The 27,592-nt window shown below is 32.2% G+C and overlaps 2 protein-coding genes across 8 annotated transcripts in view; one reads left to right on the forward strand and one right to left on the reverse strand.

Annotated features, from left to right (window-relative positions):
• Positions 1-18,831, forward strand: part of LOC126707602 (protein transport protein SEC13 homolog B) — a 77,953-nt gene extending 59,122 nt beyond the window's left edge. The window contains exons 1-3 of one of the 3 annotated variants that reach the window (XM_050407331.1): positions 7,357-7,391; positions 16,927-16,968; positions 17,633-18,831. In XM_050407331.1, the coding sequence (XP_050263288.1) occupies positions 17,648-18,553 (906 nt within the window). In that variant the 5' untranslated portion in view covers positions 7,357-7,391; positions 16,927-16,968; positions 17,633-17,647 and the 3' untranslated portion in view covers positions 18,554-18,831. Of the gene's footprint in view, positions 1-7,356; positions 7,392-16,925; positions 16,969-17,632 lie in introns of those variants that run through there. The other 2 variants (XM_050407333.1, XM_050407332.1) reach the window with 2 other exon arrangements.
• Positions 1-27,592, reverse strand: part of LOC126707597 (lysine--tRNA ligase, cytoplasmic-like) — a 71,167-nt gene that overhangs the window by 28,087 nt on the left and 15,488 nt on the right. The window contains exon 18 of one of the 5 annotated variants that reach the window (XM_050407326.1): positions 7,433-7,474. The exons of 3 other annotated variants lie outside the window; for them this stretch is intronic. In XM_050407326.1, the coding sequence (XP_050263283.1) occupies positions 7,458-7,474 (17 nt within the window). In that variant the 3' untranslated portion in view covers positions 7,433-7,457. Of the gene's footprint in view, positions 1-7,432; positions 7,475-27,149; positions 27,491-27,592 lie in introns of those variants that run through there. One more of the 5 variants, XM_050407325.1, reaches the window with a different exon arrangement.

Consider the following 27,592-nt stretch of genomic DNA (forward strand, 5'->3'; position numbering starts at 1 on the left):
TGCAAATTTTTTTTAATAAGTGTGATTACCTCATGCCAGGTTTAGAGAGCACTATAGTGGCGTTTTTTAAACCCTATAGTGACGTTTTAAAGCCCTATAACGGCGTTTTCCTGCAAAAAAAAAATATATATATATATATATATATATTTCTAATGTGATTGTCCCATGGCAGGTTGAGGAAGCCCTATAGTAGCGTTTTGGAACTCGATTTCCATAAAATCGAGTTCTATGCATTTTTTTTTTTTTTTTAAGTTTGACCGGGCATAACTCGATTTTAAGGTAATCGAGTTTCGAAACAAGGGCACGCACCTATATAGTTTGCAAACAGGAGCATATGGCCAAATTTTTTGCCAAATAGGGGCAAAAGGCTAGATTCTCCGAGAGTATTATCCCTCAGGTTTTCAGCTTTGTTTTAGATGAAAGCTGTTCACTTCCTAAAAATTTGGTCAGAGCAAAGAGTTTTTTTCTCTTTTTCAATCGTTGTATTTCTTTTTCATTTACAATTATAAGCCTTCAGTATTAAGATGTATTTAGCTAGAGTGAATATATCCAAAATTTTCATCACCCTTATTCTAGTTGAAGAAACAACATTCATTAAATGGACACCAAATAGATATCTTTTTTTAATGGAAAAAAGAAAAGGGGGAGGGGAGTTTGGGAGAGAGGCTGGAGATAATGTTTCACATAATTAAAAAAGACTATTAATTTTTCACATAATTAAAAAAGTTTGGCCATGAATCTTCTTTAGGACCAAGACATATATAAGATATGAGATAATGACTTTAATTACTTGACAAAATTGATAAGATGGAGTTTAATTCATTTTTAAATTATTAATTTGTTATAGTCAGTCTTCTCATAGCCATTTTTTACTAACAAATAAGACATCACAGATTGGTGGGAGAAAAAAAGAAAGATGAAGACAACAAAGCATGTTGATTAAAGCACTACGGCACGCCTTATTTTATAAAATCTGATTATTAATTATGTTTTTATATATAATTATAGTCAAATGACAACAAATATGTATTATGTGTATCTTCTTGGCATTTTCAGATAATGACAACCCAAATTAAAGTAGTATTTCCTGACATTTACATGTTATACTTTGGACATTAATTTGGTTCAAGTATAGTGAATTAGATTATTTAATAAATGGTAAATGCTGACTTATCACCCATGCCAAAAGATGCTATACAAAGTGTGTGTTTTGTGTTAATCGATCAGTCCTTGAGCAAAAATTTTCACAAGCAGTTAAGTTAGCAGATTTTTATTGATTTTATCGATCAATCACTAACATCACTTTATCATCTACAATTCACAACGTACCACTTAAGAGTCGTAAAATTTTGTGACCGTTGACTTTTTTAGCGAAAGTAAAAGGGAATTTGTAAGTGTGGTTACTGCGAGCTCCCATTTTCGATGGTAACAAAAATTTTCACAACTGTTTTATCCGTTCTATTAGGTTCTAAATGTTTAGAACAATTGGTAAATCATGAACACAAACTTGTCTAGATATAGATCTTAGAGTCTATAGGTTTTATTAGACAATGCTCAAGGTGATTCAAGTCAAAATTCAAGAACATACAAGCTGCAGGAAGAAAATTTCATAATCTGTCTAGTTCGATCGATCGAAAGACAGGCTCAATCGATCGAAAGTCGTATTTGCAGAATTTTAATTAAACCCAAACAGCAGTTCAAGCCCATTAAGGATTAGGGTTTCTAATCTACTTCTCCCAGTATATAAAGGAAACCCTAAGCACGTTTTTATGTGGCTTTTCAAAGAGAAAAGAGTGTGCCTCTTTTGTATTTAGGGTTTTTTTCTAAAAAGCTCTCTTATGTCTTCTACCAGTGCTATTCCTTGAAGAATCTCAAGATCCGATATTGTAGAAATTGTTGCCTTCTCTTGTCATCAAAAGTGTTGATGATCTAAACCTTCAAGGGTGGTCTTGGAGTCACAAACAAGAGAGTTTGTGTTGCTAAACCTTTAAGTGGGATCTCAAAGTCACAAACGGGGGTGTTTGTGCTTTGCAAAGGCCAAAGAAAGAAGGAGTCCGTGGATTCGGAGCTTGCACATGGTCGTGTCAGTAAGTTCTACTAGTGGGTAGCAATAAGAAGTCGAGCGTGGGGGCTTGTAAGTCTTATTGTATGAACTTCGATTCTTTCTAGTGGATTTGCTTTTTACCTTGAGGATAGCTAGGTTAAATCCTCCCCAGGTTTTTTACCAGTTTGGTTTTCCTGGGTTATCATATCATTGTGTTATTTATTTTTCCGCTGCTTTGCATGATATGATCTCTGTGATTGTGATAACCTAGATTTGTTAAATTGGACTAAGTAACAACTTGGCTAATTACCTAGGTTAATTCAATTGTGTTTTAAGGGGTCTAAAAACTAACACGTTCTATCTACTTAGTGTTTGAGCTGAAAAAAAAGTAGTCAATGAAGTGACCTAAGATGCCATTTTTGTGGTCCACTTTGTATTTACAGGTGCGAGTCGTTTTCACTAAGCGTCTGGGTCAGCATGGTAGCTAGAGCTAGAGACGAAAATGAAGTCATGTGCTTATGTTATGATACTCCATGTGCTAGTTAAGTCAAAACCCAAGAAAAGACAGAAACATAAACAAATACATTATCCACGTAAGAAGAAAATAATATATGAATAAAGTTATTGACACAATATTTTCACAAAAGTTTCAAATCAAATTTTATGTGACAAATTGGTAATGATAAGAAAAAAATAGTAATATCAGTGGTAGGTCTAATTAAAAACTAACATCAGTTTTTCATCTAAATTTTGTCATAAAATCATTATGAAAAAATTGTGGCCGTAACACTACTCATAATATATAGACTACATGCATAAGAATAATGAACCCCAACTTGTTCAAAAAAAAATGTGGCAGGCTATCATAATGGTAGCGTGTAAATATAAGGCTATATATCTTTTCTTTATTACCAAATGAGGTAAACAAATCTAATGTTATGTTTGGAAGTTTGGAGGGAGAGAAGAGTAAAGGGGAGTAGAGGGGAGGAGAGTAGTGGGGAGAACAGTAGAGGGGAATGGTTATCCTCCACCTTATTTGGATGTTTTTAAAATTAAGTAAGGGGTAGAGAAATAATTAGCCTTTTCATAGTTTGTAATTTTGTTAATATGGTAAGGGTAAATTTGGTAATTCATTTGGTCAAGTATTTTTATGCTCTACTCATCCTCCAAATCTCTCCAATATGGGGAAATTAAAAATGACGGGTTAGAAGTAGTTAGAATCCCTCCAAACCCCTTCAAATCCTTCTCCCTCCTCCCTTAAAAAATATCCAAACAAGGTAATTTAGTCTACTCTCCCTTCCTCTACTCTACTCCCCTTTACTCCCCCTCCATCCAAACAAGCTATAAATGCAAATAGGAGCAATTAGTTGAATTAATTTAAGAAGCATGAGAAATAAGATGGAGAAGTCTATATATAGGTTTAACATGGGTGCAACTCATGAGTCAGTAGGTCCTAATCAGAAATATATTATGCAATTATTCTATCTCAAACTATAAAAATTAGTCATAATAGAGATAGACAGGCTGTGTTTCTCAATCTAAAAAAAATGAGTATACTAGGTGTGCGTTTGGGATGAGTTGAATTTTTCAACTTATCTCTACTTTCAACTTATTTTTGCTACTATTCATGAGTCTCACTGCACTTTTTAATACTATTTATGGGTCCCACTGTACTATTCAGCTTATTTTTTAACATTTTTTCTACACTTTCAGCAAAAAGTTTTCAGTTTCAATTAAATAAGTTGTTCCAAACGAACACCTAGGTCTGATTAGGAACAACTTAATTAGGTCATGTTTGGTAACTATTTTCGTTTTCCTGTTTTTAAGGAAAAAAGAAAAAAAAAAATCAAAATGAAAAACACATTTGGTTAGTTGAAAAGAAAAAAAAAATCCAAAAATAAAATTTAGGAAATTTGTTTGGTATTTATTTTTGAAAAAGTTGAATTTTGTTTTGTTTGGCTAATTTAAAACATTTTGTCTATTCATTCTAATTCAAAAATACGTTTGCTTCAAAGTATTTAAAATCAATATACTTTGAGGAATTATAAAATCAAATGCTTTGTATATAACATTCAAGCTTGAAACTTTAATCATACAAGATTGGAAGTATATTAATGAAAGTTTCATACTGTTGTAAGAAAAATAGCATTTAAATGTTATAAAAGCCAACTATGCTAACACTTTTATATAACTATAAAATAAAAACCAAATGTACCATTCTATCACATCAATCCCTAAGATGGATTCTGTAAAACTATTTGTCCTTATAACATTAGTTTATTCAAAGTTAAAGCAAGTTTAATTTATATAGATGATAAATTACAATTTTATGTGTACCTTTGACTGATGGATCCCCAAAAACTGTAAAAAATTACGTAAATCGCTAATAGAAAAATAAAAATATGAAATTAGGAAGAGAGAGAGAGAGATAAATTAGAGGCGCAGAGAATAAACTAAAGGGGAGAGAGTGAAAGGGAGTGGGTTTTACTGTACCTGGTACCACCTGTCTCTAGTTTCGTTCTCAAGGGTCTTTGTGTGGGAAATTTCAGCAGAAAGTAGCGGAACCAAACGTACCATTCTATCACATCAATCCCTAAGATGGATTATGTAAAACTATTTGTTCTTGTAACATTAGTTTATTCAAAGTTAAAGCAAGTTTAATTTATGTAGATGGTAAAATACAATTTTATGTGTACCTTTGACTGATGGATCCCCAAAAACTGTAAAAGATTACGTAAATCGCTAATAGAAAAATAAAAATATGAAATTAGGAAGAGAGAGAGAGAGAGAGAGATAAATTAGAGGCGCAGAGAATAAACTAGAGGGGAGAGAGTGAAAGGGAGTGGGTTTTACTGTACCTAGTACCACCTGTCTCTAGTTTCGTTCTCAAGGGTCTTTGTGTGGGAAATTTCAGCAGAAAGTAGCGGCAAGGAAGGGAAAAAATTACATGAAGTAGCGGCAGGGAGAAAAAATATATATAAATAAGAATCAGAGTTACACAAATCGAACTTGCGAGCTGGTTCATTAAAGTTGTAAAATGACATGTTTTTCCTGTGTTTTCACAAGCCTAAAAACACACAATATTGAAAAGAACCCTTTGGTTGTTTTCATTTTTCGTTATAAATTAGAAACAAATTTTTTTTTCTCTTTTCTATTGTTTTGAGTTTACCAAACAAGTTTTTTGTGATTGGAAACTAAAAATGGTCCTTGAAAACAGAAAACTGATAAATAAATAAATAAACAGTTACCAAACTTAGCTTTATTTAGCTAAAATTTAAAATTTTTTACTAAAAGTACTGTAGATAAAGGTAAAGTCTAGCTAAAATAGTATAGTGGAACCCATTAATAATACCAAAAAGTGCTGTGGGACCTATGAATAATACGAAAAAGTACAGTGAAACTCATGAATAGTAGCAAAAATAAGCTAAATAGTAAAATAAGCTGACCTTAAACTCTAATCTCAAACACAACCTAAATGTTCTATGATCATTTAAAAATAAATAAATATGACGGGATTTGAATTTATAGTATTTACAGCATTATAATTTCTCTCTTACCACATTAATGACTATTTTTTATGTTGACAAGATTTGATTTCAAATTCTTATTCGATAACAAAAGATTTTATAAGTTGAGCTAACAAAATAACTCAATTAACGAATAATGAACATCATTGACGACCAACACCACTAATTATTTTGAACTTTAGGGTCTGTTCGAATACCGTTTATTTTGCTGAAAAATGAAAACTTATTGCAAAAAACATTACAGCAAAATAATTTTTAAAAGACAAAACATTGTTGCTACGTTTTATTAAAGTGGGCTGGTCCGTGAACAATACCGTGGGACTAGGCAAAAAAAACGCAAAACACACAAACATCTATTGGCAAACGCATGCTTAGCTAAGCATGCGTTTGCGTACAAATTATTGTGTGTTTTGCGTTTTTGGCTAGGTCCCACGGCATTGTTCATGACCCAGCCAAACTTGTGAAAACATAGATTTCGAGGTAAATTTTGAGTCTCATGATACTATTCATAACTTAAAAATTATTTTGCTATAGTATTTTCAGCAAAAAGCAGTATCCAAATAGACTCTTAATACACATTCTTCCAATGTGAATCTTCTTAAGTTCTAACAATGAATAGGTTTTATATGTGTATAACAATGAAAAACCATTATCTTTCCGTGCCTCACGCATGAAGATACAGACCATTTTCAACTCCAGGTATTAAAAAAAAATAATAATAAAAAAATAAAAAAATTAAAAAAAAAAATTAAAAAAAAAAAAAGCTTAATCAGGTTCAACAGTACACGACACAACATGTGATTTCGATTAATATTAAGTTATTAACTACTAGAACTATGTAATGGAATGCAATGATGGCCATCTGTTCTAATAAAACTATACAAAATGTACATAATAATGATAATATAGAGATGTTGTAGCTTTCTTGAAATTTCATGGGCCATGAGCCTATGTCGTAGCTTGCTTGAAATTTAAAAAAGGCACATTTTTATTCCAAGTTTCTTTTTGTTGTAAATGAATAGTATTATCATGAGCCCCTGAGTGCACACTGCACACAAGTTTTTTTGTTGGTTCCCGCTTAGCTAGTAAAATCTTTTGCTATTAAGAGCAATTATTATAGAATAAACGTCATAAATTCTACTGTAGCATGTAGAATCTCAATCCTCCTGCTCTGATGCAGTTGATCCTACTGCTCACACAAAATGTCTTTTCTTTTGGTTATTTACTTTGATCCTCCAATTCAGACATATTATTAGATATACTAGGGCTACTGAAATGACTCTTCCAACCAATAAAACACTAACACCTAGTGTAGCATCACCTTATGTGACAATGAATATAATTAGTAAGTTTAAATTATCTCATAATTGAATTTTAAATTGCATTTTTTTAATTTGTGACAATTCAGTTTGTAATACATGTAGTAAAATCTATAGCACCTATAAGCTATAACACTACTTTTATTTTTATTTTTATTTTTATTTTTATTTTTATTATTGTTGTTGTTTTGCGCTAGGAAGATGACACTTGCTTAGGTATCAGTAATCAGTATTCCATCTAGACCTAATAATTTCTCTCCAATTTGAGCCCAAAATTATAATTAATAAATTATAATTTTTTTTAAAGAAAAAAAAAAAAAAAAAAAAAGGCCTGCTCTGCTTATTAATTGTTCTAATGAGCCCAACCCAAAACTTCATTAAAATCCAATCCAAAAAGAAAAAAAAAATAATAATAATAACAAATCCAATAAAAAAAAAAAAGAAACAAATCCGAATTGCAGAGACTGAGAGTCTGAGAGAGCAAGAGACAACGCCGACGCAGTCAATCAAAGGTTCATGCCAACTTTCTGGGATGAGAGCTCTGGGTTTCAGAATTTTGAAAATTTCCTAAGCTCCTGCATTGCCTAAAGGAATACCAAGGGACCAACTAAGTCAGTCAAAATATACAATACTCCGGGACATGGACAACATAACCATAGTTATCAAAACAGGAACAAAAAGTGAACTGCACCAAACATCAAACCACCAATGAATTGGTATAATGGTTAATTGGTTCAATAATTGAGTCATTGGGTGAAAACCAATAGTCACTGTTTAATTATATATATTTTTTAAATTGAAAATAAAATAAATTATTTTTAAAAAAAATCTGATTAGCCAGTACTAAATTAAATAAATATGTAAGCTGTAAGCATACTAAACGTTGAAATTAATAAAAGTATAATTTCATAGAATACATAGGCCTCATTGAAATATAGAATTCATGAATTTCTATTGACGACGACAAAAAATAGAGCCTTGAATTGATACCTTAGTTAATCAATCAAGGTTTTAAAATAAAAGACTTAAAAAGTATTTCATTATAATTAAATATTGAAAGAAAGCATGATTATTAGGTTAAAACAACCTATAATTAAAAACTCAGTTTAAAAAATAAACTTTATTTTGCAAATCCAGTGTTTCTTTCATACCAAACCAAAATCCTACATAAATGATTTGAAAGTTCGACAATTAGTTCGGTACGACTTTAACAAATATACGATATAACTGCATACTCTTAGACAGAACACAAAAATGCCATCAGCAAAATATACAGGAATGAAACCTGTAACTGAATACGAAAGAGACAGAAAAGACTAGCATCAACTAAGACAAAAGCATAACATGGGCCAAATTGAAAATGAGTACCTTTAGCAGATGGCTCATCTTGAGGTTTCATGGCTGGGATGAGAATAACCTCCTGTTACCAAATAGCATATGTTGACAGCCCATTGAGAACATAGAGTGTACACAAACATTTATAAATGAGACAAATGCAAACAGGCACACACACACACAGAGAGAGAGAGAGAGAGAGAGAGAGAGAGAGAGAGAGAGAGAGAGAGAGAGAGAGAGAGAGAGAGAGAGAGAGAAGAGAGAGAGAGAATGGGATAAGACTATATACGATCTTGGAAAAATACTTAGCTCCCCCCTTTTAGTTTTCCCTGAATTGAAAGAAAATGTGTTAAATTACCGATTCTCCCAGAAACTAAAACCATTAGAAAATGGTGAATTTAATTTGAACATAATTCTAACACTCCCTCTCAGGCATGAGCCCAGCCTCCCCCTTAATAAGTGGGGCCAAACATGTGTGATTTTTCACATTTTAAATGGGAGGTAAAGTGAATTTAAATTAATTACAAATTCTCTCATAAGTTTAAGCAGCTAGGAAATAGTGAATTTAACCATTTGACCATAATTCTAACAAAATGTAAGTCAACCAGGAAGTTTATAATTTAAAGAAACAATGATTCAAAAATCTACAACTCAACTTTGAAATTCAAAAATAAATAAATTATGCCTCTAGCTCAAATGGCATCTCCTTCCCTTGTAAGAGAAAGGTTGGGAGTGAGTTTGTGAGTTCAAGACCCACTAAATCTGTATGTAATTATGAGTAAAAAAAATGTACATCTATATCACAAGACTGGACCCATTTCTAGAAGATTTCAACAATCATGCGGCATAATGATAAAAAATAAAAAATAAAAAACCAATTATGCAGCATAGAAAACTAAAACAATTCACCATAGGGAAAAATACCAAAATGAAGCACCTATTTAAGAGAATTTTCAAGCAATCTCTTTTAAATTTGTATTTTGAAGTTCTACCTACACTCTCCATAAATTTTTTCCTTATACCACAAAATTTTCATTTCATTATCAAACATCAAATGAGAGAGAGAGAAACCAAATTAAGTAATTAAACTGATGGTGATTTCTTCTGTAAACTCAACAGTGTCAACACAGTAAGGAGCAGATAAATATATATATATATATATATATAAGTCAAAAGGTGTTAGTAACTACCAAATTGTAGTAACATCACAAACCTGGAAACCCCTTGACACCAACAATATCACCACGCTTCACAGTCGAATGGAACCCAGAAAATTCTTCCTCATTCAAATCTGACTTGCTGCATCATGGAAATGAAGAATCTCTTTATCATTAAATTTGGTATCTGTGCAGCAAAACTTAAAGGTGGTGCAATTTAGGGGGGACACCCAGCCGGGGGGGGGGGGGGGGGTATGATTGTCCATGAAACTAATTCATATTAGAACCAAAATTTCCCAAATAGTACCAAGTGGAAAGTCTCATTCATACATATTCATCATCTTGTTTATATAGGTCCTTTATAGTTTTTTTTTAAGCGCAGTTGAGAAAACTAGGTAGTGGTACAGAAAGATGCAATAAAGTAAAATGACCTACATCATTCTTTTTGCCAATCTACCTAAGCCTTCTACATACAACTAATCAGGCCTCAAAAATAAGAAATTAGAAATAATTTCAATAAAAAATAAAATAAAAAATAAAAAACAAAGTTTCTTTTAAAAGGAACTTGGGCAAAATATTGACATTCAACTAATTCATATTAGAACCAAAATTTCCCAAATAGTACTAGGTGGAAAGTCTCATTCATACATATTCATCATCTTGTTTATATAGGTCCTTTATAGTTTTTTTTTAAGCGCAGTTGAGAAAACTAGGTAGTGGTACAGAAACATGCGATAAAGTAAAATGACCTACATCATTCTTTTTGCCAATCTTCCTAAGCCTTCTACATACAACTAATCAGGCCTCAAAACAAGAAATTAGCAATAATTTCAAAAAATAAATAAATAAAAACAAAGTTTCTTTTACAAGGAACTTGGGCAAAATATTGACATTCAACTAATTGATGAATCACTGCCCAAAAATATTAACTTTTTAAGATAAGAAATTTGACATGAAATGCTATGTAACAAGAAAATCCAAAATCCCAAACTAATCACCTATTCCACTATAGAAGATCACAGAGAGAGCAATTTGTATCCATTCAAAGAAAGAGTCCAAAAGCAAAAACAAAGGCTCTTCTACTAATATGGAAAGATGCCAATGAGCTGCATCTCAAATTGCACCTCCTCTTACAGGGGTAAGGTGGAGGTAGAAGTCATAGGTTCAAGGCCCACATGGTTGCATGAATAAATTACAAATAAAAATTTTAATTTTAAAAAAAAATTAAAACTAATAGAAAGATAATTTGTCAATGACATTGCGTACCTAAAGAAATAACAATACTAAAATCATAAGGAAAAATCAAATATGAATAAGGGAAAAGAAAAGATACAGTGATAAGATACCTAGCATCAGCCATAACTTGGACTTTAGCACCACCACCATGTGAATCATAAAAGAATAGCTTTGAAGAAGATGAACGTTTGCTCATGATACGCCCTTGCATAGGAAAGAAAATTTTTATAAAAAAAATCACCAAAAGAAACATGATAAATACTAACCAAATAAATAAAAGCCCTGATTTCAATACCAGCCAAATTTACAGTAACATCCTCAAGATGCTCCCCATTGCCTATGTTTTTATACTGCTCTACATATTCAGGGTTAGACATTGTAACATCGAATTTGTGAGGATATGGCTCTTCACCAGCTGCCCTCAGAGCTGCAAGATATTTCAGTCTATTTTCGAAGTATTGCTGGAGGAAAAACAAACGAGGAAGATTAAAAGCAGGAGATTGAGGTTATAATCAAGAGCTTTGTGGAAAAGATCCAAGAAAAGAATGCTAACTATTGCAGGACAAGAATGGACTTATACCGTTGGATCCATATCTTCATCGTCTGCTGCTGCAGATTTCTTGCTGCGGGAATCTGCCATGGAAGCAGCCTGGAACATAAACACAAGTTTATTCTTAATAAGACTTCAATATGCGGCACACCCACATGCTTTTTATAAACAAAAAAGCTTCAGCGGCCTTAGACTTCTTTTCCTAGCATAATATGAATTCCTAACATGACTTGAGTTAGGATTCTTACGTGTATTAATTATTAAACACAATTCCTACTTACATTTGGAGTAGGATTCTAGGACTTGTCAACCACGTTCACCTATTTCTAATATAAATAGAATTCCATCAATGCTTGCATGGCAAGCATTTTAGCTTGGGCACAAATCCTACATGGGCTGGACTTCTATTAGGTGTCGTGCACCTCCCAACAACTACATGGATTCGATCCTTTGTACTTGCAAAGAAATTGCTATATGTAGGCATGACATCAACTCACCTAATTACCACTGGTTGAACAATTCATTTACTTAGCCTCACAAAATATTGACCTAAATATTGTAATAAATAGGTAAAATTATAGTTAATTAAGAGATAATTTAAACATAATCCATTTCTTTGAGTGGAAGGAAGAGGGGATCCCAATGGATCCTAATGTGATTGTCTCATAAAGACTTCTTCAAATATCTTTCTAATATATTTCGGCACCGGTCAATACTGGTATACCGTTTCAGGTTTACTGTTATTTTTTATATTTATAAAAAAAAAAATATGTGTGTGTGTGTTATAATAAATATAAAAGTTTGCCATAAAATATTATCTCAATTAAGAACAAATTATTCATGGTTTTGGACTTTAGCATCAATCAAAAGGAAAAAAACACAATATAAAAGGTAGAAAACTTAATTGTTCTGTAACAACCCATGGAAAAGCGCTAGCCACATCTGCGCTATACCTCAAAAGAACTAGTCATAATTGAAGTTCCTTATAGTTGTTAATAAAGCCCAAATCTACCCAGTAAATACCTAATATGGGACTCATCACACAATCAATCAAATTAAGGTATCACAATCTCCCATACTTAAATCCCTAACGTCCTCGTTAGGGCCCACTTTGTGGGGTAGTGTCTCTGAGCCCACACAGGATTACCAGGCCGATTCTGATACCATATGTAACGACCCAAGGAAAAGCGCTAGCCACATCTACGCTATACCTCAAAAGAACTAGTCATAATTGAATCCCTTTATAGTTGTTAATAAAGCCCAGATCTACCTAGTAAATACCCGATATGGGACTCATCACACACCCACACACGTCACACAATCAATCAAATTAGGGTATCACATGTTCATTGCATACTAAGAAAACAAATAATACTAATCAGTTAATGCAAGTAAGTTACTATTCTGCCCTTACAAAAATTCAAAAATTACAAAACTAAAAAAAGAAAAAAAAAAAAAAAAAAAAAAAAAAAAAAAAAAGCTTTTTCTGTACCGGCTGGTAATGCCTGAAATCAGCCAGTATGGCCGATATGGCCAATATTTAAACTGGTACAAAACGTTGGTGTTTCGATACTAGTTTACGTACCGTACGATACATACCGGCCGATACTGGTACGATATCGACCACCTTGGATAGAATACAAGTCCAATAGACCTAACCCCATTGTACTATACTTTTACTATACCCTTTTTACTTCTAAGTCACGAGATCGTATCTCCTGCACTCAGCGCATATGAAAATTTTCCCTAAGTTACACATATGTCTACATATTTAACGCCAGTCTTTTGTACAATTTTACACACTAGTAAATATATAAGCTTATAGTCTTTACATGGTATTAGAGCCTCGGCTCTAGTAAATTTCCCCTCTCTCCGCTCCCTAAGCTAAATCCTTAGCACATTAAGATATAGTGTTGGATATTGATGCAAATGAACAATAAAGAAATCAACATGCAAAATACACACCAAGGACATGGAAAACCCCTTTTAATGGGGTGAAAAGCTACGGTGGGACAAAGGATGAAACCTATGCCCCTAAGAAGATTTTAATAAGACAAGAATGATACAAAACGGGATTCAAATCCTCTAGACTTCTTAGGATACTTTATCAATCGATTTTCTTAAATTCTAACCACACTTTAATGATTTGATGGTCTAGATTTTGCTATGCCAGCATTCCACAATATTCTTAAAATAATAAAATAATATTGCAAACAAAACAATTAAAATTATTATTAGTGGAATGTTGACATGGCAAAATCTAGAGTATTAAATTATTAAAGAATGATTAAGATTTAAGGAAATCTATTTGATAGAGTATCCTAGGAAATCTAGAAGATTTGAATCCTACAAAACGGGTACACTTCGACTCTTTATTCTTCCTAGTAGCCTAATTTTAGCAAGAATTTCCTGGCTGAACTCTACCTCCTAATTGCTGTGACTGCTCCCTTTTATATAACAAGGGAGACAATTGACCCTTACACGATTCCTATCATCACAGTGTGTAATTCAAATATGTTGGGTTATAGATTGACCCAGTTACTTAACCAATTACTTATGTTGATTAATTAGTCCAATTATATGCAAAACCTATTAAAGAACAATAAAATCACCAAACTAAAATAAGTGCAGTAGAAAATAAGTTTGACACAATGATTTGATCACGATGGGGGAAAACCCTCGAAAGTAAAACCCCACCAAGTAAAATTCAAGTGACCATTCCCGAGGAAACTACTAACAAGAATAGAGGTTATAAGTACAAGAAATCTTACCCTATCTAGAAGTACTTACCTACAGTAGAACCTACTAATATATATATAAGGAAGCTTCATCCCCAATTGGACTACTTGCAAAAACTTCTCTTTTGCACAAATCTCTTATTTGTGACTAATAGCACAAGAACCCTTTTGATTGTTATAGTTTTGCAAAGTTCTCCAATCCACACTTCGATTAACCGGTAATAACTTGGTACAAAACCCTAGGCACATAAACGTCGTAGCAACTCCTGTTATGCGTGTGTTTCTTTATGTCTATGATGATGACTATAAAATATCTTTTATATATTCTAGAACCCTTGTAAACGATCCCTAGAAAGGATAAGTCATCACGGGCTGAAACAAAAATTTATTGTTCAATTTTCTCGAAGCTCAATAAATCGAGAGGTCTCAAGCCAAGAATCGAGATTCATTTATTCTTGATAAATCGACAGGCACCGAGCCAGGTATTGAGACTTGTTGTTTCAGCTTTTCTTGAGCAGTTTCTTAAGCAATCTTGCCTTTTCAATAATAGTAGCTTATTTTTGCTACTATTCATAGGTCTCACTACTACTAGAAACAATTAGTTGAATTAATTTAAGAAGCACGAGAAATAAGATGGAGAAGTCTATATATAGGTTTAACATGGGTGCAACTCGTGAAAACCACTGAACCAGTTCAGTAGGTCCTAATCAGAAATATATTATGCCATAATTCTGTCTCAGACTATAAAAATTAGTCATAATAGAGATAGACAGGCTATGTTTCTCAATCTTAAAAAAATGAGTATACTAGAGGTCTTATTGGAAACAGTTTATTTAATTGAAATTGAAAACTTTTTGCTGAAAGTACTGTAAATAAAGGTAAAAACTAACTGAAATAATACAGTGGAACCCATGAATAATATCAAAAAGTGCAGTGGGACCCATGAATAACACCTAAGAGTACAGTGAGACCCATGAATTATAACAAAAATAAGCTAAATAATAAAATAAACTGATTTTAAACTCTAATTTCAAATGCAACCTAAATGTTCTATGATCATTTAAAAATAAATAAATAAAAACAACGGGATTTGAGTTTATAGTATTTACAGCATTATAATTGCTCTTACCACATTAATGACTTTTTTATTTTTTATGTTGACAAGATTTGCTTTCAAATTCTTATCCGACAACAAAAAATTTTATAAGTTAAGCTAATTAAATAACACAGTTGATGAATAATGAACATCATTGCCGACCAGCACCACTGATTATTTTGAAGTTTAATACACATTCTTCCCATGTGAATCTTCTTAAGTTCTAAGTTCTAACAATGAATAGTTTTATATGTGTATATATATGAAAAGCCATTATCTTTTCGTGCCTAACGCATGAAGATATGGACCATTTTCAACTCCAGGTTATTAAAAAAATGCTAATCAGGTTCAACAGTACATGAGACACCATGTGATATTGATTAATATTAACTGCTAGAACTATGTAATGGAATGCAATGATGGCACAATTTTTTTTTTTTTTTTTTGAGAATAGTAAGTATTTTAAAATGCACTCATGGGGAGATAGGAGAAAGTTTTAAAGAAATTGACAATGATGTATATCCAAAAAAGCTTAACTTTTGGATACACAACACATGTTGTATTCCCATCTTATGGCACAATTTGTAACGATAGTTTGGCAATATCCCCATCTGTTCTAATATAATTATACAATATGTACATAATAATGATAATATAGAGATGTCGGAGCTTTCTTGAAATTTCATGGGCCATGAGCCCATGTCGTAGCTTTCTTTTTTATGCAAATGAACAGTATTATCATGAGCCCTGAGTGCACACTGTACACAAGTTTTTTGTAGGTTCGAGTTTGCTTCATTAGTAAAGTCTTTTTTCGGCAATTATCATAGAATAAATGTCATAAATTTAAATTCTATTGTATCTACCAACAACAAAAAATTGTTTTCGCTCCGAAGCATGTAGAATCTCGATCCTCCTGCTCTTATGCCAACTGATCCTACTGCTAGCACAAAATGTCCATTCTTTTGGTTATTTATTTCGATCCTCAAATTTGGAGAAATTATTAGATCCATTGGGAAGACTACATAAATAGTAATTCCAACCAATAAAACATCTGATGTGCCAATCTATATATAATAATAATAATAATAATAATAATAATAATAATAAGTAAAACGGAGAGAAACTCAAATTAAAATTCCAAATTAGAATTCTAATTTTGCGCATGTGTCCTAAATTATTTATTCTTAAAGAATTTTATTTCTTAATTTTATAATCAAATGTGGGACTACATCATGAACATTCATCCAAGTGAATTATTAAATACGAAAACCAAAAAGTTTAGAATAAATGAATCGTGTAAAAAAAAAAAAAAGTGTTTCACAATAATAATAATAAAAATGAACAATTTACATTTTATATCTAATAATATCCTCACAAATTTTTTTAAAGAGCTAACAAAATATAAAAATGACTATCAATAGTATTTAAATTATATATATATAAGAATTATATTATGCATCTTATTATATATCTTTAAGTGTATCCATGCATGTACATAAGGTTACAAGCTAGTAAATGTAATTTGTAAGTTTGAATTACCTTATAATTGAATTTTGAATTGCGTCTTTTTGATTTGTGACACATCAGTTTGTAATACTAATGGACTAAAATTTGTAGTACCTGTAACACTAATCTTTATTATTATTATTATTATTATTATTCCAACTAGACCTAATAATTTCTCTCCAATTTGAGCCCAAAATTATAATTAAAAAATAAATTAATCAATAAATTATAGTTTTTTTTTAAAAAAGCGGCCTGCTCTGCTTATTGTTCTAATGAGCCCAGCCCAAAACCTCATTAAAATCCAATCCGAAAAGAAAATTAATAATAATAATAATAACAAATCCAATAAAAAAACGAAACAAATCCGAATCGGAGAGGCTGAGAGTCTGGGAGAGCAAGAGACAACGCCGACGCAGCCGCCGCCGCCGCCGCCGCTCCGCTGTGCTCTGAACTTGTGTCGGTGAGTTTTGATTTATTAACGTTTTCCTCCTTTTGTTGTTGGTGTGTTGATTATTTGATTCTATTGGGTTTGTAAGTTCAAGATTTAGATTAGGTGTGTGGTTTATGAGGAGATTTTGTAGAAAAAAAATGATAAATGGGATTTGGATTTTTTGTGGGGTTTGTTCAAGATTTGATGAATTTCATTTCATTGTCTGTGAATTTGTAGCACTTGGGGTATGCTTAATTTGATTGATGAATTTGTATAGCTACTTGTAGATTAGTCAATTTCATGCAATATTTGCAAATGATGCAACTTGCTATATGGAATTTGATCTTATTCCCCTATAGCAGTGATTTCATAGCTACTTTTATAACTCAATAATGCAACTTGTTATATGAGACTGAGATCAGATTTCTATGATTTGTTAGCTTAGAAATAATGGGTAGCTCATGAAATTTATACAAATATTGTATTTTTAAAGATTTGCGGAAAACTTAGAATTTCGAGTTTTTTATTATTTTAGTTTGTTTTTCATGTTCTTGCACATTCTTAGGAATCAAATAGTGGGTCTATGTTTAAAATTTTAGATGATTTCACTTTTTGAAGGGTTTGAAATTATGTGCAAAATCAATTGGAGTATGAATCAGTTATAATTTAGGTTTACTTCTTCTGTTCTGAGCAGTGTTAACGGTAGGAAATGCCTTCGCAAAAGATTGAAACTGGTCACCAAGATGTGGTCCATGATGTAGCCATGGATTACTATGGTAAGCGTGTTGCCACAGCCTCATCAGACCACTCCATTAAGATAACTGGGGTGAGCAATACGGCCTCTCAGCAGCTTGCAACGTTAACTGGTCACCAAGGACCTGTTTGGCAGGTGGCATGGGCTCACCCAAAATTTGGGTCTTTACTTGCTTCATGTTCTTATGATGGGCAAGTGATAATATGGAAGGAGGGTAATCCGAATGAGTGGACTCAAGCCCATGTCTTCAATGACCACAAGTCATCTGTCAATTCTGTTGCTTGGGCTCCTCATGAATTGGGACTTTGTTTGGCATGTGGTTCCTCTGATGGGAATATGTCAGTTTTCACTGCAAGACCGGATGGTGGTTGGGACACCTCAAGGATTGACCAGGCTCACCCAGTTGGTGTGACATCTGTTTCATGGGCTCCCTCAACAGCTCCCGGGGCTCTTGTTGGTTCTGGCTTGCTTGATCCTGTTCAGAAGCTCTGCTCGGGTGGTTGTGATAATACTGTGAAGGTGTGGAAGCTCTATAATGGGACATGGAAGATGGATTGCTTTCCAGCTCTTCAGATGCATACAGATTGGGTTCGTGATGTTGCCTGGGCACCTAACTTGGGACTTCCGAAATCTACAATTGCAAGTGCCTCACAGGATGGCAAAGTCATCATATGGACTGTGGCCAAGGAGGGGGATCAATGGGAAGGCAAGGTTCTGAATGATTTCAAGACTCCTGTTTGGAGGGTCTCCTGGTCACTAACAGGAAACATATTGGCTGTGGCTGATGGAAACAACAGTGTGACATTGTGGAAGGAAGCAGTAGATGGGGAGTGGCAACAGGTGACTACAGTTGAGCCTTAGAATCTTTTTTTTTTTTTTTTTTTTTAAACAGTTAGCTCCTAAAGTGCTGGATTCCATTCTGAATATTTTTCATTTACATGTATTAGGACTTATTGTTTGTTTACATATACATGCATTTTATTGCTTTGCTTGATATTGTCGAAAGTTTCAAAGTTGGGAGTTTATATCAAATGCCTAGACTTGCCAAAAACAATTGTCGATTGTAGTTTGTCAAAATTCTCTTGAAATTGTTGATTTTGGTCATGGTGAATTTCTAATATCAGTTTGAAATTTTGTCAGTCTTTTAGTTATTTTTCTGCTAATCTACATTTATGAGTGCAACCGTTTGCTGATCAATTAAAATAAATACATGTCTTTATATGATTCCACATAGAATCCACCCAAATGCCATCCCACCCTTTATCATTGAGCTGAAGTGTATTTTCTTGGTCGAATTATACAATGAGTTTAGGGAAATTTTTTGTTTTTGGATATCTATAGAATGTTTGGTTTTATTTAGGGTTATTGCTGTGGTAAGAATTGTAGACTGGTCTAGTTTCCCTTCTTTTGCCGTAAAAGGGACTTAAGTTATTGTAGCATCTGTCAAACCCTGCTATGTGGAACTATGATGTTGCAAAAATGAGTTATCCACTTAAGTTATCATAGTCAAACCCTACTATGATACTGTCATCGTCTGTGATGATAAACTTGATCACATTGAGATGACAGATGCGCGTGAAAGTTTCTTCCCTCAAGTATTATTGACTAAACAAAGACATTCCCTCTTTGAGGGGCTAATGTGCTCACTTGGGCAATGGTCAACTGATGCATTGTACATTTGTGCTTTGCTTTAGGTGGTAATGGATTATTATTCTATGTGTGGAACTATGATGTTGCAAAAATGAGTTAAGATGCTCTTCCTAAAGATCAGCACATACAAGTAATATTCAGTTATCCAATGATTCTTTAACTCTAGTGTGAGTTTGGATAGCACTGAGAACGTGCGTTTCTACATTTTGCTGAAAAATGGTGGGTCCCACAGCACTGTTTACGGACCCACAAAAGTCATCCAAATACAGATTTCAATATAAATTTGGGTCTCACGACATTATTCACACGTTTAAAAATTATTTTGCTACAGTATTTTCAGTTTTCAGCAATAAACGGTATCCAAACATACTCCTAGTGTGTGTATATTCATTACTACTTTCAAAGATAGATAATTGGGGTAAATATATATTAGAAGCTGGATTCAAAAGAAATTGGTTTCAAGAAACCAGGTATTCTTGTATCTTTCCTTTTTTATAATTTGATGGTTATAACCGAGGTGGGTGATTTGAACTTGTACATCTCCATTGGAAACATAGAGGTTACTAATTGAGTTATAAGGCTTTTTACAAAGGTACCATAAACATTTGTCAGATTCATTTTATATGTTAAAAAAAAAAATTGTCATGTTTCACAGAGACATGGTCTATTGGCCCTCAACACCGCTATTGTTCACCAAATGCCAGCCCATTGATATGAAATTCAGAAATTTTATATTTTTTCAATTAAAATATTTTTTGTTCTATATATATTAGAAGTGAGGACTAAGGAAGGAGATTCAAAACCAGGAAAAATACTCTTCGCAAAATCAGTTACTATATGATTAAAAAAAATTGTCAATGAGTAAATGAATTGTGCTATTTTCACAATTTCCATATATATCTCATTTCACATCATTAATTATTAATTTCATTTTTTAGCAGGTAATATGAAAAATATATGATATAGAAATTTAATAATTTTATTTTTTTGATAATATTTAAATAGTAGAAAAGTCTCAATATAAAGCTGTTGCTTTAGTCCCTAAATACATTGAACTAACCCCAGTGGTGAACAAACCTAGGATTTGCTTGGTTATGGTCTCATAAAGCACACCGAAGGACATTTTTGGAGTGAGTAGGGGAAGGAGGATCGAATAGTGTTTTCCTCACAATACCTATAGGCAAATGATGGTAGTCCTATGAGGATGTTTGTCATGTGTGGAGAGAATAGAATGTCTCTATTAAAGTTTTACAACTTGTCATCAAACCACACAGCCATATTACTCAAGAAGCTAATCATCCTTTAAAAGATGGAATAAATTATATGAGAATGCACCAAATTATGGTGAGATTAACCTCATATACTTACAAGAAATGCATGGTTTAAGGATGAGCACATGAACTCAATCAGTGCAAGACTATGCAAATGCCAAATGGTATGTTGCCTAATCCTGTCTTATGTTGGACCATCATAATTTCCACTCAACTTTCAACAATTGAGGACACCTGCACTTGCAAATTCAATCATGCATTATATGTTCCACTGTCTGACCTCTTTATTGTGACTAAGAAAAAAGACTTTTAGGTCTATTATTAAATGTAAAGTGATAAACCCCAAGATGACTACGAGGAAGGAATGAAAGAGAAAGACTAAGAGGGAATTCATGTCAATGAAGAGACCAAAATCTCTTTGGAGGATTGCAATAAGTGATTGTAGTTGTACCCACTCTTTTATGTCTACCAATACTTTTTTGATGGTATGGTGTATAAGTCTTCCCTCATGATAGAGATTTTTGAAAATATTATGCATGCTTGGGCTTCTTTGCGAAAAATGATCAGATATGACAGATTTGAAATCCTGTGGTCTTTTACCACAATGCAGAGGTTTCTTTAGCTATATGTTTAATTGGGTCTTTGAATTAGCTATGGCCTTAATAATTTTGTGGGAAATGGGAATCAAGAGGCATATGCCGTTTACAGGAGAACCACTTTCTGCCTCTCTCTCTCTCTCTCTCTCCAACTATCTCCCTCTCACTCAAAAAGAGCCCATGAATGAATGCTAGACAGTTGAAAGCCAACCAGTAGCTTTGGAGTTTTAAGGTTTTATTTCCATGGATATAATAATCAGTAAGATCATTGACATTATAATTAAGATTCATTGTCCGAAATCCTTTAAACTTGTACATAATGTTGGTGGTTCCCTTTCTTACACCACTACTCCACTACTCCATGCGTAAATGATGATGTTCAAAGAGATTTTTTTGGCTTTCAATCATTTCAAAGTCTATTGCTTTACTATTCCATGCGTAAAAGATGATGTTTTTATTCAAAGAGATTCCTTTGGCTTTTTGTCTTTTTAAGTTTTCTTTGGTTTGGAGAATCAGACAAGGCCCCCGTTATTGAATATTTTAAAAAAGCACCGTTCACAGATTACTGTTCACCGATTACTATTTACTATTCACTTTTACTGTTCATGAGACTGTTTACTCCGAATTTTTGCCAATTTAAGGGGGGTTGTCCCTCAAGTTTAAATCAGGATGAAGAAGAAAAATCAACTTCCAAAGAATCAGACGAATTGTTTGATTCAAGGATTCTAAATAATTCTTCTTAATCTTTATCTTCAATATTTAACATGTTAAACTTATTTTTTAACTTACCAAGTTTTTGTTTGCAAGCTTTACTGTAGTGTCTAAGTTTACCACAATTAAAACATTTGCCTATACCTGATCTTTGTTTAGCATAATTTTTAGAAACATTTTTCTTTTTAGCATAGTAATCATTAGGTTTAACAAAGTTAGGTTTGTATTTTTTTTATATTTTTTATGGCTATAATTTTTGTGACTTTCATCATGTTTTTTACCATTTTGCCTGGAAGGAGCAATAGGAGGCAAATCATATTGTTCACAGAAATTACCCATTTTATATTTAGCTTTTCTTTTATTCTTTAATTGGTGTTTTAACAATTTTTCATCATTGCACATATTAATACCAAGTTTTTTAATAATGCTCAAAATATCACTATAAGTTAAATTATCATAATCAATAGAATCATTTTTACCCATTAATTCTTGTTTTACCTTATGAGCAAAGATAAGAGGCAGACCGTCGATCAATAAACTTTTCTTTCCAATAAGGCTTGTAACAATCTTTCCGAAGCATAACTCTGGAAATGAAAACATCTTGGTACCATCTGTAATCAGACATAGTAGGACATCTCAAATTATTCAAATAATCAGAAATTCGAGACGAAATATTAGATGGAGTACCAGCAAAATGTTTGAGAATAGTATAGATCAAGGTATTGACACCATCAAGAATACCTCGACCAACACTTACATCAAAAATAGGCAAACCTTCAGCATTCTTTTTAACAGCATGTTTAATAGATTCTTTGACAACATAAATTGTTTTGAAATTGATGGTTAACAACAAGATATCAACCACCTTAGTTTGACAAAGAGGTCATTGGTGTGAGCTTCATTATATTATTCATGGAGAAATGATATCATTTAGCAGTCAAAGGTACCAAACAGAAACGTCCAAATCGGGGACACTGGAAGATAAGACAAAAATATATTAATATTTTTACAAAAGAAATAAAATCATTATGTATTTTAGAAAGTAGAGGCCTAACAGATGTCAAAATAAGGTTAGGAAGCGAGCAGTGAGCACCTTCCTAAGCTTGTAAAACTACATTTCTAATCATTAAACAAACTAACAACTCCCCCTATAAGAGAAGAGTCATGCATTTTGATTCCTAAAATAATGTGTCGTGGTCTTGAGTTCAAAGTGCATGACACAGCCCTATTAAGCACGACCAGCCTTTATGTTATTAACAAGAGAAAATATGAGCTAAGCTAATCAAGCTCACTCTTTTTTTTTTTTTTTTTAAGTCAATATTCCAAATACGGGAAAGTTGAATTAAGTTTAATATTGGTTAAAATATATTAAAATGACGTAGAAAGAGAAAGGGAAAGCAAAGGGATTTTTTTTTTTTTTTTTTTTTTGAGAAGGAAAAAACAAAGAGAATTAATATGGTTTGTTCTCATGATTTATATTAACAGCAGAAAGTTTTGAATGGCTATATCTTTGCAATATTGAATTGTATGTTACTCCCACAATCCCAAATTGTTGGTTCTCTATTTCATTCTGAGATTTTTTAAAATGAAGTCCTCTTTCTAAAATTAATAAATAAAATTCCTATCTTACCATTTATTTTATCTTAAAAGTCAGTAGTTTTGGAAAATTGTACTTTTTTTAACTAAGATACAATACATTAAATGATGTTTCCTTAAAAAATTGAATTTTCTAAACATGACCAACATTTTAGGACAAAGGTACTTGAGGGCATGTGTGACGTCAAAACAACAATTCTAAGAGGACCCAAATGCATAATTGAAAAATCTAGGAATAGATGGAATGAATCTAGGTCTCAAGTGTGGGCTCTAATTTTACCTATGGAAGCAAGAATAAAAGTTGAAGATATTATAACTCTTATACCATGTTAAAATAGAAAGAAAAAAACAAAAACAAAATAATGTGGAAGGAGAAAGCAGAAGTAAAAAGAATTAATGCAATTCAACCTAACGGTCTACCTCAACAATAGAAAACTTCAAATAGTTACATCTTTACTATATTGAATTGTGTGTTACAATAAACCTAATCTTGAGTATATATACAAATACAATACGCTTAGTATGATAACCCTGCAAATCATGACAGCCTATGGTATTACAAAATCTTATTAGCCCATAATGTTCTAAAAAATCAGGGTCTACAATATTTATGGTAATATTCTGATAAAAATACCCTAATATCTTCTACCATTAATCCCCGTCAATCTCAATGTGGATGCTAGATGAAAATCTTAACTTTGGATAGACAATCTTCACGAGTAAGGTCTTTAGTTCCCATAGAATGAATCAAAAACTACCAAGAAAAGCCTAAGACAACAGCACCGCCGAAAAGGAAGAAGCCCATTAAGAAGGTGATGCACGAAAGACTACATCTTGCTGGGGACCTGTAGGAATAGTCTCAAAGAGCATACATTAATTCTTCAATACAATGAAGGTCTTTAATGATCATCGCATGAATCGAGAACCACAACGAAATTCATATATATATATATATATATATATATATATATATATATATATATATATATCCATTAAAGAGGAAAAAGCTCGTGAAGAAGGTGATGAATGCGAAAGACTCTATCTCACTAGGGACGTGTAAGAGTAGTCTTAAGGAGCATTTACTCTACTACTTGAATAGAAAAACATCAAGAAGACGATTAAATAGAGAGACCCGACATAATAGAAAAATGCTAAGACCACAACTATTTACACAACTTGTCACGTGACAAGTTATTAGTAGTGGGTCCACACTTCCACCACTTACAATTTATCACATTACGAGTTGTTTACGGTAAAAATTGTGTAAATAGTTGTGGTCCTAGCATTGTTCGATACAATAACATAAAGAGATTTGGAGCAACAGCACAAGTAGGTGTATCTCCAACAAGTGTTTTGTGTGGAGCATTAATGAACTATGGAAGTCAGATAGTAGGTCAAGCATGTCGTCATAACAAAATTGACATGTGAGGGCTCTAAGCTCATGTGAGATATATGGTGGGTGTCTTCAGAGTAAGAGGCAATTCACGCATCACAAGAAATGCACGATTGAGACTCAATGCTTGAGGGTGTGTGTGACACCAAAATGACAATTATTTAAGGACATGAATGCAAATTTGAGAAGCTTAGGTATAGATGGGATCCCTAAAGATCATATCTTTAGTGTGATCTCTAATGTTGATAGCAAAAGCAACGATGAAGGTTGGTAAGGGACAAAGATTATGACTGTAATACCAAGTTATAATAAAAAGAAGAAGAAAAAAATGATTTAGAGAGAATAAGAAAGCAAAAAGAATTAATTAACATGATCTAGTCTGATGGCCTATGTATACAGTGGAAAAGTCCTAAGCTAGTACATCTATGCTATATTAAATTGTGTATTACAATGAATCCAATATATGATATATTAGGATTAGTATGATAGTCTTAAGATAGTAGTAGTTAGTGATAAAAATAAACATGGTTTCCCTGATATTCTAGAAAGGGCAAAACTTAAGAACAAATTCTCAAATGTTGTACATAGGGTCCCTAATTGAATTTAACCACATGATTGTATTGACTAGTAAAAACAATGTTATCTTTTCCAAAAAAAATTAATTTAATTTTACCTTGTGCATTGGTCAATTCAATCACTTTTTAAAAAAAAATTTATAATTTGATAGCTGGGATGAGAGGATTTAAACCCTAAATATCTTTGTTGAAACACAATGAAATATCAGTTGTGTTACTAGGCTCTTAGCGTCAATGCAATGACATGACATAATCTAAATGAGAACCAAAGGTACAATACCTAATCAATTATACCTAAGTTTACAAACTATATCTAAGCTTACCAACCTAATACCTAAGTTTAAACTTTATAAAAAAACATGGTTTACGAGATATATATATATATATATATATATATATATATATAGTAATATCCTAATAAGACCACGTTAAAGTTAAACACTATGTAACTCTTTGAGATGTTACACCGTCCCATCATTTTTTTTATTGAACAAATACTTTAACAACTTACCATTGAGCTGCATTGTATTCTACACTACCGTAAACATATTGAACTTTTCTAATCAACAAAACTTCAATTACCCATTCAAAAAAATAAATTTTGGAATATTATTAACTTTAAAATTATGCCTGAGTTTTTTAATAAAATAATAAATAGCATTCAATTAACACGAAATTAGAAGTGTTATGAATTTGTGTAACATCGAAAAAAGTGACGTAATGTATAACTTAATCTTAACCCACCGATACTTTTCCAATATATATACTATTTTCCAATATATATACTATGAGATCAAATTCTATAAGGATGTAGTGTAAAATCTAAGTTTTACCCCTCCAATCCCAACATGCCACATTATCATATTACATATTAAAGAATAGATACAACCACACTTAATCAATTCTAATATTCAATTAAAAATCTAACTTAACTATGAGTTTATTGAGATGTTACTATGTGTAATAAGATGTATTAAGTTTTAAGTAAAAAACTGATATGATAATCTCTTATTAAATAATATAAACTGTAAAATATAGATTTTATAACCTATCCTTACCAACCAAATTCAGACTCACACACGGTTACCTAAGCACAAATTTGCAATAAAAACAATAGAATTTTATGATATATTTATGGTGTGGACAGTAGAATACTACTCTGCACTTCACCGAGCCAGAATTTTAGTGTCCAAAAATACGTTTACGAGTCAAAAACAAGCTGAAAAATTGGGGGTATTTGAGACAATTAAAAAAAAAATCTTTCTGAGTCAGCAATAGGCTTCTTGCCTTTCATTTCAGTATTATTTAATTGCATTTCCGAAATTAAAGCTTAATGCTATGCCTAAAGCCGCATAATTCAATAATCCTTACACAATTATGCGGACAAAGTTTCTGAAAAAACCCTATAAACTCCTTTTAACCATTAAATTGCATATTCTTTATACTCATAACATGCATGTCAAATTTCGTTCATATCAGATGTTATTTACTATTAAATCAATACATCTATTTTTTATGCTTAATTGTTTACCATAAAACTTGAACATTATTTAAACATGTCATTGATGACATAATTGTTGATCTTTGATCTTCTTGAAATTTTGCAAGCATAGAGGATATAATAACATGTAAACTAATAGTTAGATTTTCAAAATTCGAATCCAATAAGAAAATATAAGAGTTTCAAGAGTTTTTCTCCAAACTCCCAATTATGCATAAATATATGAGAGAGAGACAACAACAGTTCTAATAACTTGATTCTTCATTTAATTTCACATGATATTTTGAATTTGCCAAAAACTTAAAATAAAAAGATATATGAAGAATTACACAATTAGTAAACTGAATTAACAAGGATGGATGGTATTTCGACCCATAAAAAGTGACAAAATCCCCAAGAAATTCAGTTATGACGGAAATCACATCGATCAAAGGTTCATGCCAACTTTCTGGGATGAGAGCTCTGGGTTTCAGAATTTTGAAAATTTCCTAAGCTCCTGCATTGCCTAAAGGAATACCAAGGGACCAACTAAGTCAGTCAAAATATACAATACTCTGGGACATGGACAACATAACCATAGTTATCAAAACAGGAACAAAAAGTGAAC

This window comes from Quercus robur, chromosome 11, assembly GCF_932294415.1.
Source record: "Quercus robur chromosome 11, dhQueRobu3.1, whole genome shotgun sequence".
NCBI lineage: Eukaryota > Viridiplantae > Streptophyta > Magnoliopsida > Fagales > Fagaceae > Quercus > Quercus robur.